Consider the following 10,635-nt stretch of genomic DNA (forward strand, 5'->3'; position numbering starts at 1 on the left):
GGAGGTTAGATTTTCACAAGCTCTCCCTGTCAGATTCCCCCCCTACCTTTGTTCAAATTGCTGAATGTTCTGACTAATGAAGTTTTACTATCTAGTCTGGTCAATGATCCACTAACAATGTTTTAACAGTATGTGGATGTGTGAGTGAATTTTAAAAAAACACCATCATACAACAAACTCAGAGTACAGGTAATAACAAAAAAGGTACAAGTCGGACATGGGAACCAGGAGTTGGCAATGAAATATATTTACCAAATATCTGCAGCACAGAAGGGGGCAATTCAGCCAAAATTATTGCACTGACTTTCTGCATCGGCAACCCAGCTAGTCTTTGAAAAAACCGAGTTATGACATATCTGTAGCACAGGTAGCACTTGAACCTAAACCTTCTGGGACAAAGGTAGGACACTACAACAGTGCCACAAGACACAATTTGGATGGAGAAGGAGCAATAAATCGCTCAGAACAGGACATAATTTGAACAAACTACCTTCTAATCTGGAGTCAGATGCTCCAATTGCTGTGCCACCAACCCAGTCAGCACTGAGCTAATCTAACCCAGCTTTTTCCCCAAAGCCCTGCAAATTGGGAGGTCAACAAGATTATTTTCATGTCACTATTGCCTCTTTTACTAATCCCCCTGAACTAGCACCCTCTGGTCTGCGGCCTTCTCACTGATGGGAACAGTCTCTATCTATTCTGTCCAAATCACACTTATTTTTATCCACTTCAATCTCCTCTCAACCTTCACTGCTGTCAAGAGAATAACACCAACTTCTCCATTCCATCCAGACAAGTGAAATCCTTCATCTCATAGCGTACAGAGACCTTGATCAGACCAGCCGAGGAGTGGCAGAATGAATCCAATTTAGATAAATGTGAGGTGCTGTATTTTAGAAAGGCAAATCAGTGCAGGACTTTTCCACTTAATGGTAAGGTCCAAGGGAGTGTTGCTGAACAAAGAGACCTTGGGGTGCAGGTTCATAGCCCCTTGAAAGTGGAGTTGCAGGTAGTCAGGATAGTGAAGGCGGCGTTTGATGTGCATTCCTTTATTGGTCAGTGCATTATGTATAGGAGTTGGGACATCATTGTTGCAGCTGTACAGGACATTGGTTAGGCCATTTTTGGAATATTGTGTGCAATTCCGGTCTCCTTCCTATCAAAGGATGTTATAAAACTTAAGAGGGTGTAGAAGAGATTTACAAGAATTTGGCCAAGATTGGAGGGCTTGAGTATAATGAGGGGGCTGAATAGGCTGGGGCTCTTTTCCCTGGAGCATTGAAGGTTGAGGAGCGACCTTATAGAGGTTTATGAAATCATGACGGACATGGATAGGGTGAATAGTCAAGGTCTTTTTCTCCCCCAAGGTAGGAGAGTCCGAAACTAGAGGGCATAGGTATAAGGTGAGAGAGGGGAAAGATATAAAAGGGACCGAAGGAGGAGCTTTGTCACGCAGAGGGTGGTACGTGTATGGAATGAGCTGCCAGAGGAAGTGGTGAAGGCTGGTACAATTACAGCATTTAAAAGGCATCTGGATGGTAATTGAATAGGAAGGGTTTGAGAGAGATATGGCCCAAATGCTGGCAAATGGGACTAGACTAATTTGGGATATCTGGCTGGTATGGACGATTTGCACCAAAGGGTCTGCTTCAATGCTGTATAACTCAATGACTGCATCATCGACTGGACATGATATTCCAGCTGGGGCAGAAGCAGTATTTTATGGAAGTTCACAAGAATCAGAACGTCATAAGAAGGATTCAGCATTTCAATGGAGACACAGAACTTCCAAGAACTGCATTACAGCATCTAGATTCCGAGCAACCTCACATCGGGACCTGGCGACTGAAACACTGAGCCCATCAGATGTCACACCAGCCTGCCAGTCTCCTTTCATGGTTACCAGGGTTTAAACCCTAAACTCGTGGTTACAGTCTAGGATGAGGTGCGAGGAGCTGATGGTCATGGGAAGGTTTAGAAATAGTCTGTGAAATTGTCAGAATAATGATTAGATTAGATTCCCTATAGTGTGGAAACAGGCCCTTTGGCCCCTCAAGTCCACACTGACCCTCCAAAGAGTAACCCACCCAGACCCATTTCCCTCTGACTAATGGGCAATTTAGCATGGCCAATTCACCTAACCTGTGGGACTGTGGGAGGAAACCGGAGCACCCGGAGGAAACCCATACAGACATGGGGAGAATGTGCAAACTCCACACAGGCAGTGCCCGAGGCTGGAATCAAACCTGGGTCCCTGCTGCTCTGAGGCAGCAGTGCTATCCACTAAGCCACTATGCTGTAATGTTCATATCTTGCTTTCTTGACTTCAATATACAGTCCATAAGATAGAATGGTATTCAGACAATAGCAGATTTTAAGCTGAATCTGTCCACAACACTGCAAAACATGTTCAGAACACATTCTGAAGTGTTGCTGATTTTACGTGATACAAGTCATGTAGTGCAAAATAAGGGGGAGCAGATTTAGGACTGAGTTGAGGAGGAACTTCTTCACCCAAAGGGTTGGGAACCTGGGGAATTCCCGGCCCAGTGAAGCAGTTCAGGCTACTTTGTTGAATTTTTTTTTTAAGGTGAAGGTAGATAGATGTTTGAACAGTAAAGGAATTAAGAGTTATGGTGAGCGAGTGGGCAAGTGGAGCTGAGTCCTTGAAAAGATCAGCCATGATCTAACTGAGTGACGGAGCAGGCTCAACAGGCCTAGTTCTTATGTGCATTGATGCTGAAGCCCAATATTTTAAACGATGTTCATTGACATTTCATACATAAGGGCGTGCATATTTATTTCCCAAAGATGGCACAATTTTCAGAAGTATTAAGGATACTTCTGTAAGGATTGCTAAATGGAATTGAATATCGTCAAAGAATTTATTAAAGCACAGACAATTACCTCGCAGGTATGAATCCGACGCTCACTAGGGGTAGGGTTTTCTCGACCCAAAGGAGGTGAAAATAATAGGGTGGTGGTGAATTTATACAGGTAGCAGTCAACAAAATCAGATTCTCATTGTCAAGAAGATGTTTTAGTTATACTGAAAAAGGCATAACCTTTCAGAAGCTTTTAATCCTGAATATTCACAAGAATACTAACATAAAGGGAAATAATATTAATTTTGCTCTGTATGAGAAGATAATTTTGATTGATTAAGAAGTAGATTCTGATTAGTTGAGGTGCTGCCATGAATAATGCACCAAAAAGATGATGACTGACAGCTAACTGCCAAGTTTTGTTTACATTTAAACCAGGCAGGTTGACTCTGATTGGTCAAGGCGTTGCTCTGAGGTATGAACCAAGGAATCATTGTCACCTGTTTTGGTCAATTGTAAAGGATACAATGTGTACACATATACATTGTCTTTCAATCTGCAAAGAACCAAGCCATATGTATTAATCCATGTGGCTTCCAATAAACGCAACTGCACCCAAAGAACAGTCTCAAATTGGTTTTCTGCATAATTCCTAGCACTTTCTGGGTTATTTAGCAAATGTTGCAGAGTCATGGAGTCATGTAATGTTGAACGCTGTGTTCAGATTTTTTTATAACATGTACTGGTTGGGCTACTGTTGGTATCTTTCTTGTTGTGAAAAGTCAAAAGGACACACAATTTGATACAATCTGCCAATCTTTGGAAAGTATGGCTTACATATCTACCAGGACACTTGTACTAAAATTCATATTCCATATTGTTCATTTGATAGACAGACAAAATGTCTTTGATGGCTTGCAGACAGCGTACTGCACGCAAGCATCACTTTTGATGATACTGCATATTAGCAGCATGAAACAGCAAGCTTCACCTATTACACAAGTCTTCGAGTACCTTAGTGTCGTATGAATTACACGGAGCAATTCCAAGGCCTGAAACGAATGGCCTTAAGCTCGTTCATGAGCCTGTACAATATTCAACAAGAAATTAACTAATCACGATACTCGATTATTTCACTGCATCCCTCCTCCGGCATCAAGCAAGCTCAGGCCCTATTTTTGAGTTTGTCAATAAGACCAATCTTCTAGTGTGTGGGTATTGTAGTTGAAAGCCCAACCTGTATGTTACCCAATGAAGCTTAGCTTGCTGTAGAAAGCAGTTGAGAACAGCCTGGTAAATTTGTCAACTAGCACTTCAAGGCAATGGAGCTCATTTGACTGCTCTATTTGAAAGCTGAATTTGACCATAGGATGAGCCTATTAAATCATACAAGATAATTCTTACATGCAGCTGCATTTAGTTATCAGAAATAAGCAAGGCTCCACTTACCAACCAATTGGCATGCTCTTCTCATATCCTAAAATTATATCCATTTTTCATTGGTATTCTTGCAAAGGTTTCTTTTTTGTGTGTCTTTTCTTTCATGTTCCATACTATCAAACTACGAGATGAACTTTAGTTATAACGTTGTCTGACTCAAAATGCAAATTGATAGCAGGTGTTAAGAAGCTATCCCATTTCATTAAAACTAGAGTTCTTTGGTAGCGTACCTAACTCTGAGCCAGGAGGCTTGGGTTGAAGTTCTACCAACTCCCGTGGCTATGCACGAATATCTCTGAACAGGTTAATTAGAAAATCTCCTAAAAGTTTAAGTCATTGGAATTAAGTCAGCCTTCCCAAATAACTACTCAACCACATAAGTGTGTGTAGCCGGCCACCTTAATTTTGATGTAATACTGTTTGCAAACATTGTGCTATCGAGGTGCATTCTAAACACTCCAAGAACAATCAAAGGGTCAAAAAGGAGGAAGGCCATCTGTGTCCCTGCAACATCTGAAAAATGGCCTTGGAGGTCAATGGAGAGGAGAGTGGCTAAAATGGGGTGTGGTTGCAAGATCATAGGGTGGCAAAATGACAAATGAGGTACAAAATGGAAAGAAGCAATTTAGTGCATCACAGTGAGAAGACTGAATGTGTTAATTTGAAGCATGAAATAGAACACATCATCTTGAGTTAAAAACAATAACACACATGACTTCTGATTTAAAAACAGCTGCCCCCATTTTGGGAGGAGAGTTTTCTTTTTGGGGGGAGGGCTGGGGTGCATTTGCAGCTAAGAAATTTGGTTAACTGGAAGACAGCCCATTAATGACGAGTTCAGTGCATGGAGAATTGGGAGCAGAAACCAAAACAGAAATAGCTGGAAGAGCTCAGCAGGTCTGGTCACATCTGTGGAGAGAAATCGGAGTTAACATTTCAGGTTGGGTGACCCAGCCTCAGAACTTCAGCTGGTTTCAATCCCACATAACCACCAGGTCTACACAATCCATGGCATCATGTGCCAATGAGATCCCACAAAAATCCCAAAGCCACAGGACATTGTGGTTTGATTTCCACCTTGCAATGTCTAGGACATAAGCAAAGCAACAGAGAAAGGGAGATATTTTAATCCGTAACATGCAGGTAAATCCTCACAAAGTCTGTCAGTTCTAGCATCCCAGCTAGAAGCTGCCGCCAGACACCAGGAGGGTTGGGAGCAAGATAGGGTTCAAGGATGGATAGGTTGTTGGCTGCCCAAGACAAGGTTACAATGGTACTGCTGCAAGCTACCTGATGGATGAGATGACTGGAGAGTCCAGATCCAAGGGGTCACATTCCAAGGATATTGGGTAGATCATTTAGGACTGAGAAGAGGAGAGAGAGGTGAGCCTGTGGAATTCTGTGCCACAGAAAGCGACTGAGACGGAATGCTTTCAAGACATTAGATATAGTTCTTACGGCTAAAGGTATCAAAGGGCATGGGGAGCAAGCAGGAACAAGTACAGAGATGAATGCTCAGCCATGATCAAACTGAAAGGCAGAACACACTGGATGGGCTGAATGGCCATCGATTGCTCCTCTTTATGTTTCTATTTCTTGTTCACATGACAAACGACCATGTGATATCTGGTCACTGACATCAGACCATCTATTAAAGTGGGGTCCCCTGCAGTTTGATCATTTTGCTGGTGGTTTACATTTTGTAACAGCAGCTGTTGTGAAAGAAGCTTGACAAAGCAAGTGTGGGCCGATGAAGAGAAACACAGAGCAGAGGAGAAAGTGAGGGCAGACAGGAGAGGAAACCAGCTGCAGTCTGGTACTAGGACTTTAAACACAATACCTGTGAGCTTTAGTGAAATCCTGCAGGTTGGAGGTTTTAAACAGTGAATGAGAGAATGGAGTATGGATAGGACAGATATCCTGTACTGTACAGATAAATGGAGAGCTCAGTGCAGATAGCAGTGACAGTGGGAGCATTTGTATAGGAAAAATGTGACATGCATGTCAGTCTCAGTACTGATGGCAGGAGTGGAGGCTTGGATAGTTTAATCATATGGAAAGAGTGATTTATCCAAACTGCACAAGTGCCAGAGGATACATTGTGTGCTAGCACTGCAGGTGGGGATCCCAGGTCTGGGAGGAGTTGGCAACCCATAGTTATGGAATGACAGGCAAGGAATCCCAAGGTCTGGGAGAATGGATATAATTGCAAATGAGGGTGGCTTGGACAACTCATAAGAGATGATCAGGAATTGATCAGTGAGCTGGGAGCATGTCAGACAAGTAAAGCTCTGGATCCAAGCAGTTGAAAGGTGAATAAAAGAACACAGGAATGGGGTGAGACATGGAATTCTGAATACGGTGCTTTAGTTATGGAGATTTAAGAATGACACAGACCAGCTCTAATGTTCTAAATCATATCCATTCAACAGGATGTCATTTCCCCTAATCCTTAACTTGTTTCTCCCTTAGCTCTTTTTTCTTCTCCCCCTCTCCCCTATACAGAAACAATCCTACACAGTCAACTACTAAAAACACATATGCCTGTGCATACTTTGCTTCCCTCACATTTACAGTCAATTTTCATAATATATTACACAATCCACCAGAGATGGGCAAGAAGGTGATTTTTTTCAAATGGATAGAATTTCAGTCAGAGGGTTAAATACTGAATAAAAACTGAAGGAACAGTGGATGCTGTAAATCAAAAGGGCCACTCGATCCAAAATATTCATTCTGATTTCTCTTTACAGATACTGTCAGACTAGCTGAGCATTCCCAGCAATTTTTGTTTTTGTTCCAGTCAGAGGGTGGTGAATTTCTAACACTGTTACCCAGATGTCTCTGCCAATGGGTATATTCAAGGTAAGAGGTCAACACATGCCTAAATGACAATGATAAAGGATATGGGGTTAGTTGGGAAACTGTTAAGGTGGACCTTAATGGTGAGGTCCTGGCATGTGTGACCAAATAAAGAGTCCTTGAAGTGCAGGTTCATAGTTCCTTGAAAGTAGAGTTGTAGCTTTTGGTATGCTTGCCTTTATTGATCAGCCCATTGAGTATTGGAGTTGGGAGGTCATGTTGCAGCTATATAGGACATTGGTGAGGCCAATTTTGGAACAGTGCATGCAATTCTGGTCTCCCTGCTATAGGAAGGAGGTTGTAAAACTTGAAAGGGTTCAGGAAAGATGTACAAAGATGTTATAGGGAGAGGCTGAATAGACTGGGGCTATTTTCCCTGGAGCATCAGAGTCTGAGAGGTGACCTGATAAAGGTTTATAGAAGCATGGATAGGGTGAATAGCCAAGGTCTTTTTCCCCAGGGTGGGGGAATCCAAACCTAGAGGGCATAGGTTTAAGGTGAGAGGGGAAAGATTTAAAAAGGACCCGAGGGGTAACTTTTTCACACAGAGGTGGCGCATGTATGGAATGGGCTGCTGGAGGCTGGTACAATTACGACATTTAAAAGGCATCCGGATGGGCATATGAATTAGAAGGGTTTAGTGGGATATGAACCAAACGCAGGCACATGGGGCCAGATTTACTTAGGATATCTGATCAGCATGGACAAGTTGGACCAAAGGGGCTGTTTCCATGCTGTACATCTCTATGACCGTTAGCCACCATTCATTGGGATGACCAGCAGCCAGGAGGGGCTGAATGGCATACTTCAGCCCCTGTTTCCAATGAGCTTGCCCAAGTACCCCGCTCTGCAGAATTCAAGAGCTGCAGCTGAAACGCCGTCATGAGTCTTATTGCCAGTCAGATTTCCAGCAGTTGGAGACAGAGCTCTGAGCTACTCACCGTGCCTCCCCCGGTGTCAGGGACCTGCAGAGAGCCAGCAGCAGCTGCTGCCTGCTGGGGTCCTCCAGGAAGGAGCGGACCAGCTTCTTCTTGTCCTGGTGCAGCTCCAGCAGGAGTGTGTCCACCGTCTGCTGGAACCGGGCCGGCTCCCCGCTCAGCAACTGGGCGAAGTCGGCTTGAGAGTCCGCACTTGCACACCGCGACATCCCCGGGACACAGAGAGAGAGAGAGGGAGAGAGAGAGAACAGAATCAGGAATTTAACTTCTCCCTCACAGAGACTGAAGTGACCAGTCAGTCAGTGTCAATTTCAGGCGCTGTGGTTCACCCACAGGAATGAGAGCACTGTCTCACTCTGTGCTGCCCAGCACTCAGACCCCTCTCCCTCTCAAGCCCTGCCATATATTTCACCTGTTGACTGGTGTCTGAGGGACCAGCCCTCTTTTGTCCTGAGACATTGGGAGGCTCCAATCGGGGTCAGGGAGCTGCCCATCTCCTGGCAGCCACGCCCCTGGAGAACACACACCAGGAGAAAAGTTATTCCTTTCTGATGTTACTGATGGCTCTTCCACTGCCTGGGACCGTCCCTCCCCTAAACCGAGTCGGTTCTGAGAAGCTCAGGGAAGCAAGCAGCCCCCCTCCACAGTTTCAGCCAAAGGAAACAAAACAGAAATGTTACAGCAACACCTCTGGCTGGGAAAGACAACCGCACAGAGGTCTTGCTCTCAACAAGTCAAAAGCAGATCATTGTCAGGACCCAGTGACCCTTGTCCCACAAGGCACAACCGCTTCCGAGCCCATCCCACATTTCAGGAATATTTATGTTCAGTACCTTTTGCTACAATTTGATAAGCCATTTCTTGTTTAGAGTCACGGAGAAGTACAGCGCGGAGGCAAACCTTTCAGTCCATGCCAACCAGATATTCTAAATTAAATTTGCCAGCATTTAGCCCGTATGCCTCTAAACCCTTCCTATTCATGTACCCGTTTTTTAAAAAATGTAACTATACTAGCCCCCACCACTTCCTCTGGCTCATTCCATATATGTGCCACTCTCTCTGTGAAAATGTTACCTGTCAAGTCCTTTTTAAATCTTTCCCATGTCACCTTAAACATATGCCCTCTAGTTTTGAACTCCCCTACTCTGGGGAAGAAACCTTGACTATTTACCCTATCCATGCCCCTCATGATTTTATAAACATCTGTCAGGTCTCCAATTCCTATCTTTCATTATTCTGTTGAGAGGTTCTGCCCTGCCTGGCTCCATTATTTTCCATTCCTCTCCAAGCTGCAGCACCTCAGGTTAATGCTTTATCCTCCTACGACTCCACTTTGTCATTCCAGCCCTATCCCCCTTCCACAACATGACTTCAGAAAGCCCCGGTGGATCTACACTCAGTAATGTAAAGACTTTTTGACAATGAATGGGAAAGAAAGAAAGAATTCATTGGTGTTTATATGCTTTTTTTAATAATCAACCTGTCCAGGGACGTTATTGCACACCTCAGCAGCAGATGGGAGCTGAACCCAGGTGTGCTAGCTCAGAGTAAGTGACGCTACTATGCCTTCTGTCACATTGTCATCCCAATGCACTTTCCAGCCATTGAAGCCATTTTTGAAGTGATTAATAATGATGATGGGAATATGGCAGGCAATATGTGCACTGTTTGATTCCACAATGTGACAATAGCCTGATCAGATTTAGTGATAAGAACTGAAAGAACTATGGATGCTGTAAATCAGAAACAAACACAAGTGTTGCTGGAAAAGCTCAGCAGGTCCAGCAGCTTCCGTGAAAAGCAATCAGAGTTAACATTTCAGTTTGAGTGACCCTTCCTCAGTTCTGAAAAAGTTACTCAAACCAAACTTTAACTTTGATTTCTCTTCACAGATGCTGCCAGACCTGCTGAGCTTTTCCAGCAACATCTGTTTTTATTTCAGTTTTAGTGATGATGGGTGACAGGTCAGTATTAGCTGGCACAAGGAGAACTTAATGTGCAAGTCAGGTGGATTAACCATGGTGAATGCGGGATTGTGGGGGTGAGTCTGAGAGGATGCTCTTCAGAGGGTTGGTGCAGACTCTATGGGCTGAATGGCCTCTACCTGCACTGTGGGGATTCTGTGATCCTATGAACTGACCTACTCTTTGTCAGAATGATGCCAGAGATAATACCAGGTCCCTGAGGCATAACAGAGATAACGTTCTGGTTACTGCTTTGTAGTCCTTTGGCAGCATCTAAACAGCTCTGGCCAAGATCACAAAAAAAACTGTGATTGTGATTGCCTCATCCCTGGGCTCACTACAACTTACCAGACAATCAGCCACACCATTGTCCTTAAAGAGCTCTCTTCCATTATCCAGCTAGGCAACACTGTCCTTTCACAAGGTTCCACAGGTTCCTGCCTGATCACAGCCAAAATATCTTCTTCAGCATTGGTTCTTTTTCCTGAACTATACCCTACCACTACAATCTCCCCATCACTATCTCTGTAGCATTACCTCCAAAGCATGATTCCATTCTTAGCACTCTCACCTTCCCCAAGTATACGGTCCTCTTTGGTAACATGG

The 10,635-nt window shown here is 43.9% G+C and overlaps 1 protein-coding gene across 2 annotated transcripts in view; it reads right to left on the bottom strand.

Annotated features, from left to right (window-relative positions):
- LOC122564755 (uncharacterized) overlaps positions 1-8,670 on the bottom strand; it is a 94,493-nt gene extending 85,823 nt beyond the window's left edge. Inside the window, exons 1-2 of one of the 2 annotated variants that reach the window (XM_043719922.2) lie at positions 8,478-8,670; positions 8,069-8,257 (exon numbers count right to left, since the gene is read on the bottom strand). In XM_043719922.2, the coding sequence (XP_043575857.2) occupies positions 8,069-8,257; positions 8,478-8,524 (236 nt within the window). In that variant the 5' untranslated portion in view covers positions 8,525-8,670. Of the gene's footprint in view, positions 1-8,068; positions 8,441-8,477 lie in introns of those variants that run through there. The other variant, XM_043719923.2, reaches the window with a different exon arrangement.
- Between the last annotated feature and the right edge of the window lie 1,965 nt (positions 8,671-10,635).

This window comes from Chiloscyllium plagiosum, unplaced genomic scaffold (genome assembly GCF_037043375.1).
Source record: "Chiloscyllium plagiosum isolate Xiang-an unplaced genomic scaffold, Cpla_swu_hap1 HiC_scaffold_21, whole genome shotgun sequence".
Lineage (NCBI taxonomy): Eukaryota > Metazoa > Chordata > Chondrichthyes > Orectolobiformes > Hemiscylliidae > Chiloscyllium > Chiloscyllium plagiosum.